Source organism: Botrytis fragariae (assembly GCF_013461495.1).
Source record: "Botrytis fragariae strain BVB16 chromosome Unknown tig00000186, whole genome shotgun sequence".
NCBI classification, from domain to species: Eukaryota; Fungi; Ascomycota; class Leotiomycetes; order Helotiales; family Sclerotiniaceae; genus Botrytis; species Botrytis fragariae.
The window spans coordinates 895,481-915,869 of NW_023501000.1; the positions used below are offsets into that span (position 1 = coordinate 895,481).

The 20,389-nt window shown below is 42.6% G+C and overlaps 3 protein-coding genes across 3 annotated transcripts; all 3 read left to right on the forward strand.

The window, feature by feature from the left end:
• Positions 1-4,149: 4,149 nt before the first annotated feature.
• Bfra_010307 (putative upf0171 domain protein) lies at positions 4,150-6,437 on the forward strand (the record flags this gene model as incomplete). Its single annotated transcript, XM_037340640.1, has 2 exons — positions 4,150-5,074; positions 5,125-6,437. 2 exons carry the CDS (start codon positions 4,150-4,152, stop codon positions 6,435-6,437), a joined length of 2,238 nt encoding a protein of 745 aa, XP_037189108.1.
• A 3,516-nt stretch (positions 6,438-9,953) lies between these two features.
• Bfra_010308 (uncharacterized protein) lies at positions 9,954-10,404 on the forward strand (the record flags this gene model as incomplete). Its single annotated transcript, XM_037340641.1, has 2 exons — positions 9,954-10,098; positions 10,282-10,404. The coding sequence occupies exons 1-2, from the start codon at positions 10,054-10,056 to the stop codon at positions 10,402-10,404; spliced, it is 168 nt and encodes a 55-aa protein (XP_037189109.1). The 5' UTR covers positions 9,954-10,053.
• Positions 10,405-15,127: 4,723 nt separating this feature from the next.
• Bfra_010309 (putative glutathione transferase protein) lies at positions 15,128-20,136 on the forward strand (the record flags this gene model as incomplete). The annotated part of the gene is made up of 8 exons (XM_037340642.1): positions 15,128-15,369; positions 15,418-17,001; positions 17,615-18,232; positions 18,289-18,832; positions 19,163-19,257; positions 19,328-19,505; positions 19,597-19,677; positions 19,729-20,136. The coding sequence occupies 8 exons, from the start codon at positions 15,128-15,130 to the stop codon at positions 20,134-20,136; spliced, it is 3,750 nt and encodes a 1,249-aa protein (XP_037189110.1).
• Positions 20,137-20,389: the final 253 nt, after the last annotated feature.

The window sequence follows — 20,389 nt, forward strand, 5'->3', positions numbered from 1 at the left end:
TGAGATGTTGGAGAGGAGATTTTTTTGTATGGATGAATGCGTTGTGGCAAGATTTTCTATTTATGAATTGATGATTTTGATCTACCTAGCTTTAGTTGGGATATTTTTTTATATTCTGTTTTCACCCTTTAAGGTGTCGATTTCGTTGGGTTTGGATGGTTTGGTTTGGTTATGAAATTTATTTATTTATTTGTCTGTTTGTTTGAGCAGTTTGTGAGTTTTGTGAGTTTTGTGAGTTTTGTGAGTTTTGTGAGTTTGTGAGTTTTTGAGTTTGGAGAGAATATTGTGGATTGGGGAATAGTGATGTATGTGATGATTTCTGTATATGATGATCCTATGGTTGGTTGTGGATTGGAAGATGGATACGGCAGGATGCAGATGCGGATGCAGATGATGAGATTGTGCGTGTGTAGTTTGTGTTACCTCTGGATTCTGGAGCGGTGTGAGTGGGGGTGGTTAGTTAGTTAGTGGGGGTGGGTTGAGTTGCAGATGGGAAATTTTGGGGGTGGGATGTTGGTTCTGAGGGGTTGGATTCTGAGGGGTTGGATTCTTTCTTTATGTGTCTGGTAGATTATGTTTGATGACTTTATGATTTGATCTGGTTTTTGGGTTGGTTTTTGGGTTGGTTTGTGGTTTTGGGGAGGGGGAGGGAGAGGGGGAAATGGGGAGATGAGATGAGATGAGTTGAGTTGAGATGAGTTGAGATGGTGATGCGGATGAAATGAAACGAAGGAATGAATGAATGAATGAATGAATGAACGAACGAATAGAACAAATTGATTATACCGTGTGCGAAATTGAGAGAGACCTTTGATGATATTGTGAATGTGGATGTGAATGTGAATGTGAATGTGAATACCTATGCATGTGGAAGTTGTTTCTTTATGGATGAAGATGTAGATTTGGATACCGGGCACTGGGTACTGGGTACTGGTACTGGTACTGGGTATAGATGCAGATATGGGTGTGGATATTATCAGATAGCTGGGAGAGATGAGGGGAGGGTGAGATGAAATGATGAAGTGGGAGTGGTCGATGTTTGTGAATTGGGCAGCTCTGTACGTACTTAGGTATGCAGAAGAGTGTTAAACTTTCATCACCGAAACAGCGATTGAATTTCCTCAATTTTCACCTGGTACAAAGTGCTTCCCGCTCTTCTCTCCAAATTCCGCTTCCCAAATCCAAAGTCCCGACATCCCGATACCATAAGTTCCGATTCGTGCCCAACCTTCCTACCAAACCATTCCGTTCCATTTTGTCCCTTTTGCACACGTCACCTGATATTCGCACTAATTTTCGTGGAAAATTCTGTCGCGCACAGACCATTCCATGTCTCTATATAACCCTCTCCTCCCTCCCAAATTACCTTTCTTCTTCATCGACAATACTGTGAGTACTTCCTACCCCCATTATTTTACCTTTCTCTCAACCACCTCAACCACATACTAATATTTCTCCCTCCACAGTCAAAGAATCATTTCTTTAGTAAACGTCCTTCTTCTGTGTTCTCTACAAGAGCCACAGACTCCAACCGAGACGATGAGTCGAGCCTCGAAACCCTAGAGTGAAACCGTTTTTGCTTTCGCACTTTCCGCAAGGAAGGCGATCGAGTCTGGAAACGGACTTGATTGTATAGAAAGTGGTGATGATCTCGTCCCTTTATTGGTTGTCTTAGGACGCTGATTCTGGGTGGGTTTTGATGGTTGTCTGATCGGTTTTTTATACTTTTTTTCATTGCTATTCTGGATTTTGTCTGGGATGTGAAGAAGAAATTCTTGTGGTCGTGCAAGGGGGATTAAAGATGCGTGATAATTGCGATGAAGTGGTTTTTTCTTCATCAGCAGTGTACGAATGAGGAGAAGTATCTACAGCTGTAATGAATATTCAAATGAACCCAACCGTACAATCTCCATACTATGATTCTGAAATAAAGCCTCGAATCTTCTCACGTTTTTATCGCGACTGTGACTTCAATCTTTCGGTGCTTGCACCATCCCTGTATTAAAATTCTGCTGAAAACTTTTCTTCGGCGTTCCTGCGGTCGGTCCGTCATGGATCCCGAGCTAGTAACGGAAGCCGAAAATGTACCGATTGACAATATCATCTGGATTATTGTCCTCTTTGGATCCTCTGCTCTCCATTCCTGTTGTGCATTCACTCGTAACACTGTTTCGTATGTATCTCTTGATTTACGTTTCAATCTTTTACTTGAAAGGGAAACAAAGTTGCAGGTTTGACTTTGAGGGTTGATGGGGTTGGTAACAGCGAAATAGGTGGGTGGGTTTGGGAATACAATCAGGTAGGTGAGGTGAGAAAGGCCCTGGGGAATTCTGTGTTTGTTTGACTTCCTTCGCTGCTCTGTTGCTATGATATGATGATCTGTCTAGCTTGTATCATTGTCCTTTTCGCTTTCCGTGCGGAGTTTGGGATGAGTGTTGTTTGGATTTGATACCTGGTCTTTGTTGGGTGAGATTTTTCTTTTGTGGTTTTAGAGATTGATGGTTTGATGGTTTGAGGGGGTGGAATTGGGTGGAAGTAGCTGGAATTAGGTGGATTGTGAAAGGGGAGTTGGTCTTGGGGATTGGGGGAGGGGAGTCTAGGTAGGTGGTGATGGAGTGTGTGCGATGAGGTTGAGATCGAAGCCATAATACATTGGACAGGGTGGGTGTCGTCCGCGTCGAGGATGGCAAGAAGCGAATGTGTGATTAAAGGGGGTGGAAAACCGAGGGAGGGCACGGTGAAATCAGTGCGTGTTTTGAAATCCAAATTGCTGTATGATAGATTTCTTGATGAGTGTTGCGGTGGCGATGCGGAACTTTGGCTAAGAACCCGTGTCGCGCGAGCTGATCTTGATTTGGGAATGAGAGAACCATTGTTTTGTTTGGAGTTGGTGGGTTCGGAACGTTAATTTGGGGGAGGGGGGGTTGTATAAAAATAGCTCTTGTTTGTATGATGAGGATAGAGAATAATATGAGCGCAAATTCATTTCATTTGGTTATCAAGAATCAGTACCCGCAAAACATCTCTGTCTTTTTGCCTCTCACTCCTCTTCTCGTGGATTGGAATGTAGATCTCGAATGTAACATTTGCAATCGTGGGCTACAACCGAAGATTGCAGATAGGTCAACGTCAACTCCCTTCCTCGTAATCGTTGACGGTGTTTCGAATTTGCGAGGTTTTGTGAAAAGATTCTTCTTGATGAAGGATTAACTTGGGTGTTCTTTCACTGATACTATGTAAGCTTGGTCGTGTATATATATTTCTCTACCGGTGTATTCTGTTTGAGACGAGTTTCTGCTAGAGAAGGAGGGGAGAATGAAGACGTGGAGGAGGAGAGGAGAGAATAGTAGATATCTGGTTAGTTGGTTGGTTGAAGCGAGAATGAAGGTTTGGGCGTGTTAGCGAGGTTTATGAAATTTGGTGGTAAAGCGGTAATGTTTTTTATATCCTTCACTCCTTGACAGTAGATTAAGTATGCATAGCGGTTATAATGGTCGGGATACATGTATGGGATTAACTTGAATGGGTTATCTCTCCGGTGGATATCAATGTCACTGTCGATTAAGTGGTTCGGTTCATAAATGAGAGTAGGAGTCTCAGATCTGTTGATGTAATTTCCATTGAAGTTACAAAGCTGATTTTTATCACTACACTGAGAATCCATCCCAGTAAGACAGACAAACTCAGGTATATCAAAAATACTGAAGGTAGATCAAGTCAAAGGAGGGAAGTTGGTGGTGTGTTATGCTGCCCAGACTTGTTGGGTGGATACTTGCTTCTCTGTTGGATGAGAACTTCACCTTAAACTGGTAGAGAAATCTTCATTGGCTTTAACTCTTACTTCTAGTTCAAAATTCATGTCAATTTGAATGACAAAATTGTAAGTGATGGTTGCTGTTGACAGTGGTTCTCGAACGACTAAGCAAGTTCATTTCAAAATTGGTTAGACTGCCGAGAGCAGGCAGTTGTGAGAACTTGTGAATAACAGCAGGAACTTCAACTTCAATTCTTTTTTCCCTCCAACAACAACAATTTAGAATCTGTAAGTATTATGTGAAAGATTCTTTGGACTCCTATTAGGGGCAACAATTACTAACAATATATATCAGAAGCTCGGGCCAGTGTTCTGCACGGGCCTCTTTCATCAATATGCCTCCCAAACCAAAACAAAGCTCTCGAAAGCAAGCCACAACCTCCAAGAAACAACCTTCCAATCCTCAATATAGTCTTGAAGGGAGAGTTTTCAGCATGGACAAATCTGAACCTTTCATCGATTCCGGCTTGATTGCCGTTGCTCTTGTTATCAAATCGCAAACAGGACCACACTTTGTTTTTCACTATCCACCTCGACCATCATTTGCTCCACCACCACGCAATTATAGATATGGCACGGAAACTGATCAGAGCGAGCTTGAAGAGCGGACAGGAAGCGATGAGGATGACAGCGACGACTTCTCCGATCTTGAAGACCCAATTGCTTCAAGGATTGGAAAATTGAACTTGAATGGAAAAAAGGTGAATGGTGGAAGTGGCAGCAGATCGCGTCACGTGGAGATTGAAAACGACGATCACCTTGAAGGCAGAGACGGCGAACAAATCGTTCCTTGGGAACAATTTGGCGAATTTCCTACCGTTGATCTTGCAAGCATCTTGACCCCACCACGCGCATACCATAAAAAGAAGTTTGAGCTGTCAATTGACAATCTCTACTTTGTTTCCTACCCGTTGCACATCCGCGAGGATGGATTTTGGAAGAAGCCGAGAAAGTCGAAGAAGGGCAAAGAGGTAGCCAAGGATGAAGATGAAGCAGAAGAAGTTCAGGCGGCTAGCGGCAGTCAAGCAAAAAAGGGCAGTAGTTCGGATGACGGTGATGATCATGGAGAAATGACAATGTTTAACGTTGTTTTCGTCATCAGCTTACCCAGACACGAACAAGATGAGAGAATTGAGGAGCTTTATGAGCATGTTATTAAAACCTTCAACAAGGCTCTCAACCATGCTCAAGCTCAGAGTAATTATGTTTGGAAGGAATCTGAGACCATTCTTGGCATGAAGGAGAGAGCCCGCGAAGATAGTAAGTCCTCCTTGTACATGTATTTACTTCCCAATCTAATTTACTAATAGAGCGCCCAATGAGTCAATTGTGGAGCCAAATCTTGATCAAATCTACATTGGCAGATGCAATGCGCGACGTTTACGATGCCGTTGTCAACAATACCATCACCACCGTTTGTCTCGATACCAAGCCTCCCATTGATTTGTCTCTTCATATCCCAATTCCAACATTTTTGATGAGCTTTCCAAACCCCAATGAGCGAGCAAAACCCGGCGTATTACTTTCGAGTGCCAACCCTCTTGTCGATGAGGAAGGTAATCCAGACCCTACGCAGCTTGACAAGCATTTCGCACTTCTACTTCTTGAGGATGAGGTGGACGTTATCGCGGAGATATCATCTGAAGATACAGAGCTTTCTGCTCCTTTAATTCAGGTTATTAAATGGGCCAAACCTACTTTGTCCTTCCAACAAGTCGCTCAAGCAAACAACGTTGGTCTCGATGAAGTTCTTACTCTCGCACAACATTTGATCTATTGGCGTAAAGCAATTGCTATTCCACCTATTCATGCTCGCGACATGTTTATCGTTTCTCCCAACTGCGATATGCACAAGTTAATCACAGCAAGCCAGCAGTGGAAAAAAGCATTTCCTTTTGCTCCATCTTTACAAAGTTTTCTCGGCCAAATATCCTATGCCCCTCGCCCCTACAAGTCCTTCGTTCCCTCCAAGAGTCATCGTGAAAAATATATGGAAATGCTTGCATGGCTAATTCGTGGGGGCTGGGTTACTCATCTGCGAACCTTCTGTTGGATCTGGGTCTGGCCTGAGATCATTTACGAGGTCGAATACCAACTGAAGGCAGAAGCCATCGAGAGAACAAAGAACCCACCTGTTCATACCGCGCCCGGATCCCCGGAAGGCAATTCTTCTGAAGAAGCTACAGATGCTGAGAAGGCGGCAGCTCTCGACCCAACAGCCCCACTCACTACTGAGCAAGCAGCCGAAGCTGCACGCCTTGAAAGACTCGCCGCTAAGACAGTTGCAGAAGCTAAAGCCGCCGAAGACGAATTCGAAAAAATGCCTGTCCCAGAAGCTACCGAGCATCCTTCTTTAAACAATGCAGAACACCTGAAATACATATCCTCCTATGCCATTGTCGATCCCCACAAGGCTAGCCATGTAGAGACCATGTACATTGCAGCTATTGGTAAGCGTTGGACTGAACCCAAGGCAAAAGCATTGTGGCCAAAGTTCGTAAAGTATTTTAACGGAACAACTGCTTTGGAAGATATTTGGGCTAAGGAGGGAATGAAGCGTAAGGAGACGTGGAATGTTCTGATGGCTTTTCAAGAGCAGATTCTAGTTATGAAGCATTGGTAGATGCTGATGATTGATCTTTTACATTCTCTTCTACGAAGGTTAACTTCTGAGGAAATGAAAAGATAAATGCTATGATGATGATTTACGATGATGCTAAGGATGATGCGGCGTTATGAAATTCCAGGAACGGATAGGTTAGGATGATACCATGGCTTTAGTAGATATTTTCGTGATTTGATACCCTTCCATATGAAGGCTACGCCTGAGAATTAATCAAATAAATTACTTTGCTCCGATGTTTCATGACATGAAAACGGATGGTCTACCCAGTGCTGGTTCGCACACCTACCTATATACAGCAAGGCTGAGTAGAAGAATGCATTTTTCATGAAGAAGTACCCAAAAAATTCAAGATTCACCATATCTCGTCCAAGTGAAAGAGGCAATGGAATTAAGGTGACAAAAACTCTGAAGAACGACAACATTTGACAATGACTGCCACAAAGATTGTTCGGTCATTATGGAATAGCCTTACGAAATTTCCTGGATATCACTTGAGTAAAATGAGCTTCCCCTGTGTTAATTCCATGGTCAGACTTTGGTCGCTTCCAGGATCATTGTCGTAATGCCATACCCGTTTTCTTTGCTTCTCGTTATCTATTGACTTTGACAGAGTTTCATGCTAGGAGATTTATAAGGATCTTTAAGGGGTCGGGGGCTAGTGGGTTTACAATTGTATTCTATTCACTTATGTACTATTACTATCCGAGGAATCGTAGTACCCCGCTTCTTTACATGATTGAGAATTTCCTTTTCGATTGCGTGGGAGTTTTTCTGGAGATCATTGTTGTGTTATATCAACGCTTGTTTTCGTGTGAGAACGAGGAGAAGGATAGGATTGGGGATACCCCATCCGCTACTATTTATTGGGGCTCTGGTGTTGCGTATATTTGTTTTGTTCGGTATGTAGAGTGTGGGTGTGTGGGAGTACTTGAGCGATTCTGGAGGGTCGGAAGTGTGATAAGATTGATACGATGTATCTAGATGATTTGTAGTTGAAAGGGGAGAACATATTAAGTTAATATCAGCAATCAAAGGGAGCAACAGGGTGCTGTTTTACTCGATTGACATGCTCTGGATAGTAGACATTGGTAATGCAATATACGCTAGGGAGGAAATGAGAAGTGCGATTCAATATGGGATTGGAAAATGACAATGAGAAGGATGTTTATGGGACGCTATATATTGGATGGGTACTGATGGTTCAAGTTTCATACTGGTCAATCGATCTATATGGGTATTGCCGTTGGAGTAGACAGCGTGCGTGGCTTTCCGTCCTGAACTCTGGCACACCTTCGCAGTATCCTTGGGGAAGATGCTTTATTGATGCTGTGCTATACATATTTTCGTGGTCTAAGATACTGTTATCAACAACGAACTCTTCAGTATTCAATCAAAGGCACAATGTCTCCATAGCTTTCTGATACCCACTCAACTTGAGGGGTGCGCTGTTCCAACAAGCTTGCAGATCCTCAAAGTCCGGAGCATACTGCTTTGGAATGTCCGGATACACACTCCTAGAAGTTGGGCGCATTTGATCTTAGATTTCTTAGGTCAGCGCTTGCGTGTGACGGATTCTTTGAAGGAGATCGAAATTCTTAGAATTGGTTCTTAATATATGCTGAGTTCCTCTGCATCAATTTGGGCACAGCTTGACACAATCTATCTATTACACAGCAGTTGAATTCTCTTCAACAAGCTACGAATCGAATCATTCAGGAATACTGAGAACCCAATAGAGCCGATACCCCTCATTCGAGTTCCGAAATTGCCCGAGCCCATGTTCCCTCCCTCGCTTGATGGGCGCGGAAATTCACTGGTTGGCTTTGGGTCTGGTGCTTATAAGGAATGCTTCTTTCGCGATTTGGGGTTTGAGGGTGGGTGGAAAAGATACCACGATCAACACCAGCAGGATGGGTGGGTGGAGTGGACCGAGGAAAACATGTGGGGGGGACCTTGAGGTGAGGTGAAAAGATTGAAAGGTGTAGATGCATATTTGTACTTGAAGAAGTTGGTCTAATGGTTTAGTGGCTTGGTTTGTTGAAAGATGGGATGGTATGACGTTTATGAGAAATGATAGTCGGGCTGCTATATGTGACAACAGTGAAGAGATGAGTAGCATTTCTGTGAGATTCCAGGTTCGAATTTCAGATGAGTGATAACAAAAGAGGGAGAAGGCTATTTCTCCCCCCTCTCCTTTAAATTAATTGCCCTTGAACTTCAATTCTCAGTTTGGACACACTCTCGGCTCTTCCTCAGCCAGAAAAAGAGGAGAATACCTGATTTTTGTTGGCATGTAATGCATACTCAAATTTTACGCATTCGACGTAGCCTTTGTCTAAGGTATATAAGTACCCAGTCTGCGACTTGACCTACAATTAGCTTCTCAATATTCACTAACCCTCTGAGCAGAATCTAATCGTGTTCTGTACAATAAATCAGCATATCATGCCTAAGAAAAATTGTAGTGAATTTACAAAATAGCTTCCAAGCATGTCTTGCTTTAGGAATGTGTATAAGAGAAGGAGTCAATACTATTTTGTGTGCACTAGAATTGAGATACAAGCTCAATTCAACGATCCTAATGCCTAACGGAAGCTAGCCAATCAGTAGGAGTTCTACACGTACAGACAACACGTATTTCCATGAAGTGCAGTCATGTATACATAGACTTGCCTCCTAGGAGGAACTTATGCAGATGAAAAAAAGAGGAAATAGTCCGATGGACAACAAAAACATGTGAGTGATAGGCGAAACAGAAATTGATGATGAAAATATAATCTAATTGAGTATCAAAGCTCAGCGAGCACTTTCATTGCTCTTTGATTATCTCGCATGATGGGGTGGGGGCATGTTGCGGATCAGAATTTGGTAGGCACACGGCTCCTGAAGGTCTTCCATGTATGCCTTTATAACTAGATGTATTTTGTAAAAAAGCTATCTACCTCATGTTCATACACCTACTACATCCAAGGAAGGCAGCAGGCGCGCAAATTACCCAATCCCGACACGGGGAGGTAGTGACAATAAATACTGATACAGGGCTCTTTTGAGTCTTGTAATTGGAATGAGTACTCGAAGATATTTACAACCTCCCTCATCTGCAATCATACGATACCTAAGGTACCAGCGGGAATTTGGATTTAGGTTCTAGAGCAAAAAGTGAAGGTAGCGAATATGACTTCACAACATGATCAAATTATTACTTGTAAGAGACCATAGCCAATTAATAATCTCTTTTCTTAATTGAAACTACAGTTGTGGATCTTGCACACATTATGGATGCCCATCTCGTGCGCACAGCGGTTGTACTCCACTATGTGTAAATATGTATACTTTCTTCACCCTGTGGACTGTAATGCGATAGACATAAGATGGTAACTTTAAAACAATTGACAGTCAAACTCTGCTGTTGATCAAATAATAGCGACAGCACAATGGACAAGATGATATCAAATTCCTCCAAAGCTATCTTTCAAGCTCCGAGTAGTATACAGGCATACACTCTTTACTTCTCAGCGTGAAGATTTAACAGGAAACAGCCGTTCCTGATGTGACCGAATCGGTAGTAAGTGGCAACTGATCCAGCTACGCAAACTTAGTTATTGCCGTCAACATGGAAGCCTCTATCGTGCGTCTGATTTCGAGAAAGTACTTCGTGGTAAACAGATGAATCTCCATGATGCATCTGATTGTGGGGAAGCATATTGCTATCAACATGGAAACCTCGTTCTGCGATCTGATCTTGAGAAAGCACTTCTTCCCTGTTATGTGCAAAAAAGCCCTTCTAGTTCCACTAGCGCCATTATCTACTACTTGATTCCCCATTCTCATTACTCAGCAGAAGTCGGGTGATCAGAGTGAATACAAATATACTAACGCTTCTATGATCTGGAATCAGGCTAAAGACCTGCATAAGAGAACGGAGGACCAGAGTTCTGAGAATCTCAAATCTGCTCAAGCATAGCAGTACAATTCCGGTTGATGTATCTTTCAAGGGAAAGTCTCTATGCCAAAAAGCTTCGGGTTCAAGCTCTGAAGTTTGTGGAATTCTCTATCATTGGATCTTATCTTTGTCTTCACATACCTATATATTCTCAGTAGTGCGAGAAGTCTTGACAGTGAAACTTGCATGGAATTGCGAGGAGATTCCACGAGTTTTAGTGACAGTGATAATCTTCTTTCGGGAGCGAAGTGAAAATTCGATGATCTGGGTGTACCCCAAGTTTCAAGCAGAATTGCTTTTCTACCGAAATCCACAATCTTCGTTCCTCTAGCCTCTACATTTGAACTTATCACACGAACGCACGCGCCAAATTCTGGCTACAGGTATTTCCATCAGTGTTCTATGTGCGAAAGGAGGGTTTCTTGCGAACAGTCCTGCACTTTTAAGTTTGATGTGAGCCGCTAAAACACAGCCCCGCTAGTCCAATAATCTACTTCTTGATTCAAGTTAGAATTAACATTCAGTAACCCGAGAATCGCAGTTAATCTAGCTGCAGTGAGTTGATAGTCCCTCTTGAATTTCCTGACCTACTACAATGGATATTAATGCTGCAAGTTTATGCTCGATAGAAGAAGTATAGCATTCGTGAAATCTAGCCCGTCCCCTGGATCCATGCTTCTTTGTGAGACAAGAGTAGTCATCAAGATTATCCTGCATATGAGAGATCAATCAGAACACGAAATAAAGAATACTTTGGTCCTGAATAATGACAACAAGCATAAGAAACAAACGATATCATTTGTCTTATCTAGATTGGCGATTATTATCAGCTTCTATTCAATAGATAATTAACATGCACAGCCATCAAATCGGCGAGGAAAACATTTCTCTCCACATCTATCACGAAGTTTCAAAAGTACAGTCTGTACCATTATCGGCATCGAAGATCAGACTTTTGATTTTCTCTACCACTTGCATGCACTCTTAAATACAGCTCCAGGTAATCTGATATCTTAGGTGACCAGCCCCTAGTGAATACAGAGCTCAGGATTATCAAACATTACTATATAAGGTTCATTTCTTTTGAATAACAAGCTGTAAGTCGGGAAAGAAACACACCAATCATCACCTTCAGGAATTTCTTGATATTCATGCCAGGGGCCCAGTATTCTTTCCAAAAGACGTCCGAGGGACTTCGATAAGTATGCAAATCGATCGCTTGTGAACCAATAAACTCGCATCCAGCGTAAAGCTTGCAAGATAAGTGACAGCAGACCTATGATAAAAATGATGGCGAGACGTTCCATTGATGAGACCAAGAAGACCAAATCATATGTATGTCTAAATTGCAGTCAGAAGATACGAGTACAATACTCGTGCTCCGTGTGATAAGTTGCAGCTCTCAAGCGAAACTTGCCTATAAAGCAATCAAACACCATTTTGAGTTCGTCTGGGAGTTTACATACTTTGTAGAACGGATTTCCGTCAAAAGTACGCAGATACAAGTGTGTATAATGCAATGATTACAGAGCTTTGATTCTCAAGTGGATTGATCTGCCCCAAGTACGAGGTGAACCATAAGCTCCACCCACTGAGATCGGCTCGGGCCATTCACAAACACCTCATGGCTAAGCATAGAGTGAATTTATATATATCAAGATTATTCAGTTGCCGAACGAGAGATCAACTCGGCGCCATTCACTATGAGGTAACTTTTGCAGTTTGTGTATAAGTCTTCAAACTCTCTATAGCTTGAAAGGCTATGCAAGCATGTCAGCTCTTCTTATGAGGATTTCAAAATGGGCTCTCGGCAGCCTATCAAGGCTGGCCAGAAATGGACCCTCCTCGGATGACCAAGCTTTTTCAGTATTCATATTCGGTCGGAGCTATGTCTTGACTATCACCATTGGCAACCATAGGGCACAAGTTTTCACTCAAAAACCACAAGCATTGAGTAAAGACAGCAAAAGCTATTATCCCAAGTTTGTTTTGCTGTCATTCGCCGGAGCACTCCCAGGTGTATGTCCTCGCAGAACGAGACATATTCCGGATATGAAACCCTATAGATACGAACTACATATTGAAACGTATCTTTGAGGATTGGAAGAATCTAACCACACACCAAGCTTTGCAGTTAAAAGAAGACATACTTACAAGGCAAAATATGAGGCTCTCCACGACTTACATATACCTACAGCTATGAGAGGTTCTGCTGGTGTCTGTTCTTGAATGCCTTGGCAATTTTCATTATCAAGTGAATGTAAAGACACTTCGGTGCTAATTTGGTGCTTCCTATGCAAGTGACGAAATGAGAAACCTTTTGCATAAGAACCTTTGATCTTCCCGTTGTTACATTTCATCCCCGGTCATTAAACGCACCGGAGATAATGCTGGCTGTATGATAGTCCAAAAATTATCTAATGCCTTCCATCAAGCATTGTAAAAGTGTTTGGAAGGTGAGTAGCTCGAGGAGTAACTCAAATACACATTCTATTATCCGAGCAATGTCAAGGTTTTAGCGACAACAACTGAACTTCCTACAGCGATTAAGAAAGTCTTCAGATGAGACTATATTGATGAGTAGATATTTGTGAAGCTTTGAAAGATTTGGGATCTAAGGTAGTGACTTGTATGTCCTTCCATGGACACAAACAATCCCACACAGAAGGCCTATTGCCTTTATGAAACTCTTCTGGTAAAACGATATGGCACTGTCACTATGCGTTTTGTATATTTTTATATTGACTTGGATAGAAAGCAGCAGCAATATAGCACGAGATTCACGGTAGCCTGATACACGCGATAGCTTTCAATCAATTTGCAGTCTCCGTATCAAACTTTCCAGACTTTCGAACTCTCCATGTTTGCGAGCTTCTTCGATACCGGCTTGAGCATCTTCAGCTTTATTGCAAGTAAATGTATACACCTCAGAGATTGATCTTGTCGCCTGGAATGTCTCGCGCATGAAGGCAACCAATCCAATGATACCTCAATATTTTCAGATAACAGAATTACCGATATTCCGGAGTGTATCGCCTGAAGATCATCGAAGTACGATTTTAGAGAGACCAAGCATGGTAGTTATCAGGTAGTTATCATGTATAATGTAGTCAAGGAAGACCTTCTGGAAGAACGACAAATGACCACGAAACAGTAATTATGGACAACATTATTCAACATGATAATTTGTATCTTGATTTCATTACTGCCAGCGTATCGTTTGTCCCAACAGTCGAGTTGTCCTTTTAAAAATTGAGATATACATTGCAATCCACCCGATCGGTTGAATCAGAAGCGCGCAAAGCTTGAGCCTAAAACTTAGCTTTATTGATTTCTGCAATTCGGGTTTCACTTTTTTATTCTTGCGTGTATAGGCAGGCAGAACACATACAGCCTGCGAAGAATCTTCGAACCGGAGGAACGTACTTACACCTCAAAGTTCAATAGAAATGGTTCATCAATACAGCAAGATCAAGCAACTCAGAAGCTCCGCTGTAATTGATGACTTCGTTGTTCAAATAAGAGTTGAGATCAAAAAAGTGATTTTGCAAGGACCATGGAGCCCTCAAGGTCACTGATATGAGCAAAGGCATTGAAGAACTCCGAAAATGATGCTATCGCGGGCTAGAAAGCAGCTGCAAACATAAGGCATCCAAGATATGTGAGTCGTCGTTGCTTCAATCTGAATATTGTTTGAATGATATCAGACCTGTCAAACTCGGCAGGATTTATTTGTTCAGGCTAATCTGATACATCCCGGATTGCCATTTCGATATATTACAAATGAAGAAGACTGGATAATATCACCGTTTCTTGTCCTGAAATGCCTCCGTTTGAACTTCTTCGGCAGGTATCAAAGTCAAGAGTTGAGGTTCGACAGAAAACCTGATGTCCTACTCATCCGCAATTTGCGGGATTGAATTGGTCAAAGCTTGGTCGGTTATCATTCTGGCTATGTAATCGGGCACTTCTAATGGAGCTAACCTAGAATTACAACAACTCCCTCAATTCTGCTCAGCCCAGAGTTCAACGCTGTCAAAGTTTCAAAACGAGTGGACGCTTATGAATTGGAAATCCATAACAAGATCAGCTAAAATGACAAGCTTTCTGGGGACCATGAAAAGCAGAGACAAGCTTTTTCCTATCAGGTCCTCGAGAAACAATTGTGCTGGTAGAATCTTCTTGGCTCCCTTGGCGAATATTTCTTCACATATGAAAGGGGTTCGTTCGCAGTTTTCCATTATGTACAGTGTACACTCATTAAAACTTCGTTACACATTCTCTATCCGTGAGTCAGGTTATTGGTACAAAACACCGGTACGGATTCAAACGACCTCCAGTAGCTCAAAAGGACACCAGTCCGATATCGAAGTGGGTGTCGTAAGCTTAAGAGCCATCGTTTGACGTGGGTCATAATCTTTCCTGCTTTGAGCAAGTTTATGATTGTTTGATCAAACCCCTCTTAAACCGACGTCCCCACGCTATGCCATCAAGCGTGTTTCAATTGTCAACTCATTTTTTCTCTCACAACGCCAGATTAAGACTGTGAATTTCCCATAAAACTTTGTATCACACACTTGTGATGTTCATTTGAAGTTTCCCAAAGTCTCTTTGTACCAAAGGTTTTGTACGCTGTGTACTGTGTGCTCTGTTCCTCTGTACATCATTACACAATATCAAGGGCTGGACACCCTTATTTTAATTGTCATTATATAATCTCTAATTAATTCCTCAAATTCTCAAGATGGATATGTCAGATGGTATGACAATGGGTGGTGCACCAACCGATGGCTCAGCGTTGAATGCTACTGGCATCGAGCTGTCCAACATGACGCAGGCTGCGGACTATTTGGGAGAAATCTTGGATGATTCTGTTTTTCAGATAAATGGAAATGCTGCTGCCAGACATTTTTGGTATGGAGTCTGTGCGGTTATCGGCATAGCTGCTTTTTTCAACTTCGCACAGAAGGCTATCATATTTTTCAGGTAAGTTCATCTTCACGTCTTGCTGCTACAATTATTAACAATTCATAGATTGAGGGCAGCTGCATCGAATAAAGCACGACCAGCATCGCCATCCAATCCTTTGACAATATTGCTAGCTACAATAACAGCAATTGGTCGGGAAGCATCATATTCCCAGTTCATACCACACAATGCAACTGCCGCAAAGTACTTCAAGATCCCTCCTCTTGGGACTGTTATGCTCTTGATATTACATCTAGTGTGGGTTATTATCCTCGAGTTTGCGAACAACAACGTTCCAGGAGCCCAACACTTTACTTCATTGGGTGTTCGTGCATCCTGGTTGGCTGTTGCACAAGTCCCTCTACTAATACTCCTAGCTGGAAAGAATAGTCCACTCGGACTTGTCAGTGGTATCTCATATGAACGCTTGAATGTTGTTCACCGATGGACTTCAAGGATTCTTCTGTTTCTTGTTACCCTGCATGTGATTTTCCTTCACTTAGCTTGGAATGCATCTGACCTAGGACCTCTGGAATATTCTACCGATTCGTGCATTCCAACTGGCTGGGGAGCATATGCCCTGCTGCTATGGATGAATATTAGCACTTGCGCACCTATCAGGAATTTCTCTTATGAGTTCTTTGTAGTTCAGCACATCATCACCTTTTTCGGATTCATCATTGCCATTATGATGCATCTTCCAGATACTGCTTTATACTCTAGAGTTTATATTTATATCCCTATTGCATTATACATAATCGACAGGATAATCCGTACCGGGAGATACGCTTGGAACAACGTTCGCACCCCAACGGCAACATTGACGGTCTTAGAAGGTGGTGTTACTCGGGTTTGTATCGAAAGCAAAGCTGTCAAAAAGTGGAACCCTGGCTCTCACGTTCTCCTATCAATACCTCAACTTGGAATTGGGCAATCTCATCCAGCAACGATTGCTTCCACACCATCATCACATGATGGCAAGCTGGTCTTCTTGCTTAAAGCACACAAGGGATTTACGGGTCGCCTATTATACGCAGCAGAAAACTCGCCAGCATCAAATTCGCCATGGAAAGCCCGAATTGATGGACCATATGGTAATACTGTTGACTATGCTGCTTTCGACACCGTCCTTCTCATCTCAGGTTCAACTGGTACAACCTATACGCTTCCAATTCTCTTAGATATTGCAAATCGTGCACAAAGCACCCAACTTCCAGTTCAGCGCATCGTCTTCGTTTGGATAATCAAAAACACTTCATGGACATCTTGGATTGCAGACGAACTCGCATCAGCAGCCGAGAAGCTTGACGCAGTTGGAATCGAGCTCACAATCCGAATTCACGTAACCTGCGACAACAACTTTACAACCGGAGATAGCAATACAGAAGCTAACTGCTGTGCTTGCGACAAAAGTCTCGGTCCTTGCTGCTGTATATCCGTCGATGCTGATACTGATGATGATGAAATCACATCTATCGATGAAAAGGGCACTAAAATCAGCGCCAAGCCGAAAATCACAAGTGCTTCTAGTATTACTTCAGGGACTCGATCATCAATTTTACCATGCGCAGTTTTCCAGAGCGGAAGACCTGATTTCCATCCCCTTTTAGGCGAATTATTAGTGAAAGCCGAGGGGAAACTGGGATTGCTGTTTGTGGACCACTTGGGTTGAGTAGCAATGTGAGGACTACGGTGGCGAAATGTAGTAATGATAGGGCTGTTCATAAGGGACTGGAGCCCAAGGCATTTTCCTGCATGCTGAAGGTTTCGGATGGTAAACTTTTGAGTTATTTGGAATGGAGTTGGGTACTTTTTGAAAGATTTGGGAATGAAAGATACCCATGTTGTAATGGCTAGAAAAGATCGGTGTCAGGAGGGATAAATCGTAATGAATATGGCTTGTATGGCATTCTCACTAGGACCAAGAAGCAAATCATGAATTTGAAATTTACTTGATACATAAATCCATCATATAGATCAACCTGTATAGCATCCAAGAATTTACCCTTGTGCTTTTGAACGGTAGTCTTGGATGCGGAAGACGGCCCGAAGATTAACCAAACCCCGGATAAGACTTTCCCTGAACAGTGCACCTTCAAAAGCCAGGGCTGTAACAATGCTTTACTTCTTTAGTTCTGGCTTACGAAACTCCACTCTAACAATCAAAAGTAGATCGGATAGCGGCGACGCGCCAAAGCATCATATTACAGTAAAGCAGCGAGTGTTGTGTTTCCAAACACGCATGTTCCGTGCTGCTTTTCAGAATGGATCAAGTTAATTCAGGTCTTCACCAGCAGATACCCACAACATACAGACAATTGCAGCCACAAGCAGAACAAGCTCTCCAGCATGGTCAACCTCATCTTCACCACCACACTCTTACATCCCAGGCAGGACTCGATCTGTCGGGTTTGGTCCAAGATGATAACAATTCCGTCTATCACCCAGACTTGAGAAGCTTGCAGGATCCAAATGCAGGACATCCTATTGCTCATCAATATCCTTCTCCAATCCCTTTTGAACGAAACAATGGGCACCCTCAAATGCATGTTCAGAATACTGGCATTCAAAATACTGGACTTCAAAATAGCATTCAAAATAATGGCAGCCCCCATACCCCTCAGCAACAACATCCTGGACCAGGACAATTCGGAATCTTGACTGCAGGTCCCTCTCTTCACCATAACCCAATTGGCAGATTGCAGCAAGGCTTGCCACAAGGTTTGCAGCAAGATGATAATTTATTTGGCACACCTGATGAAACAGATCAGAAAAGCATTGGACATCATTCTCACAAGATTGTTCCCAACCCTCCGGATTTGGCAGCATGGAGAGAGAAGTTATTCAATGTCAATGAGATGATCACTTTGAGTGAAGAAGAGTAAGTTCGTCAACCCAAGTTTTGAAGTGCAATTTTACTGATTAACTCAATTTTAGGTATAATACATATTTTCCTCATGTCGATAACGTTTACTCCCATCGGTCAACTCAAAAATACAAGCGCAAGCCATTTGTTTCTCACTACTGGGATTGCCGTCTCAAAGGTAGGCCGCCAGGAACTGCCAAATCCGATGATCCGAACAAAAAGAAGCGAAAGCGCACTGCGCGAGAAAGAGATCTTTGCGATGTCAAAATCAAGATTACAGAGTACTTTCCGGGTGCTATGTTACGGGCAGATTTTCAACCAGATGGAGGCGCATCGGCAGATCCATCCCAAGCGAACAACTTTTTTGCGCAAGCGGGACCTCACCAACAACAATTTGCCCTTCCTCTCAACAACATAAATATCCCACCCAATCATCCAGGCGCCACAGGTCAACGATACTATGAAATTCAACGTGTCAATGGAAACGGTGGCAACGGCAAGGGTGATGGTGTTGCAGGACCTCACAAGCATGATCTAGCGAGAAGTGATGAGATCAAGAAGAACAGTATTCTTCGATTTCTTCAAAAGAGAGAAAAGGAGGATAAAAAGACCCAGGTAAGATCCTTTGGTTCTGTCAGTATTACTATCCAGCAAATATCACATGGGGTAATGCAATCGCAAGAAATGCAGCCACAGGGCGTTTGGCGATTGCAGATCTTTGGGCCTCGATTGCCTTTTTCTGCCCCGCCCCTTCTCGTGGCGTAATGTATAACTACATCATATCAAGCCTCACCTCGCAATTTTTTTTTTGACATTGAATACCTTTGGAACACGAATAGAAAAGGTTCACCCAAAAGATCTTACTCCTAATCCTTTGGTACATTCTTTGGATAGAAGCAATAGTTGCGCATATGTTAGAAAATGACTAACACAACTTGTGAACAGAAAACTTATCACAAGAGAGCTAGTGGCCTAGCTTTGAGTACTGTAAAGAAACATACGAAGGAGAATGAATTGAAGTTATTTGGCAGTTGCTTTTGGTAAGTTTACTTTACATAACAGTCATGCAATATCAGTAGGAACCTACACTGAACTAACATTCCGTGCCAGTCCTTTTGTTCAGCGAGTTTGGATTGCTTTAGAAGCCAAAGGTATTCAGTATCAATATATTGAAGTTGATCCATATAAAAAGCCCCAATCTTTGTTAGAGGTCAATCCCAGAGGATTAGTTCCTGCTATTCGCCATGGAGATTGGGGTTGTGGTGAAAGTACTGTTTTGATGGAATATGTAAGCCTTACACTCTCTTACTCTTCTATATTGGATTCCAAGCAGTTCTCAATCTTCGATAAACATACGGCAACCATCTAACATGTTACAGCTCGAGGACCTTCAAACCGGCCCACCTCTATTTCCCCAGGATGCGCGAGCTAAGGCTCATAGCAGACTTTGGGCCGACCACGTATGTTTTTTTAATCCTTCTCTTTCGTCCAATCCATTAACAACTGTCTAGATTGATCGTAAAATTGTCCCCACATTCTACGCACTTCTTCAATCCCAAAATTATGAAAAGCAAGAAGAATTGACCGCAAAACTTCGCGATGAAATTTCTCAGATTGTAGACGTATGCGATCCTCAGGGTCCATTTTTCCTCGGTCCAACACTCACTTACACCGACGTTCATTTCGCACCATGGATTCTCCGTTGCCGTCGTGTACTTAAGCATTATCGAGATTGGCAAGATCCGCAGCCGGGCAGTCGTTGGGCGATCTGGTTTGATGCGATTGAGAATAATGAGTTTGTCAAGGTGACGACTAGTGCGGATGAATTGTACATTGATTCTTATGAGAGATATGCTATGAATAGACCAGGTACGAGTGAGTTAGCAGATGCGGTTAATGGGGGATTCAATTTACCTTAAGAGGGGTTCGAGATGGAACGGGATGGGGGTTGTAAATATGGCGGGGGATGGGAGGGGTGGGAAAGGTAATGATCTTCTTTAATGCAACTTAACGCGACGCAACGCAACGCAAGTTTAAGGGTTGGCTACAACATGGGAGGATAGGCCAACAGATTTGCTTTCAAGTTTTGTTGCCGAATGGTAAATTACGATTTTGAATGTAAGACACTTCTGGTTGGGGGAATTGGAATCATCCTAAAGCTCTATTGAATCT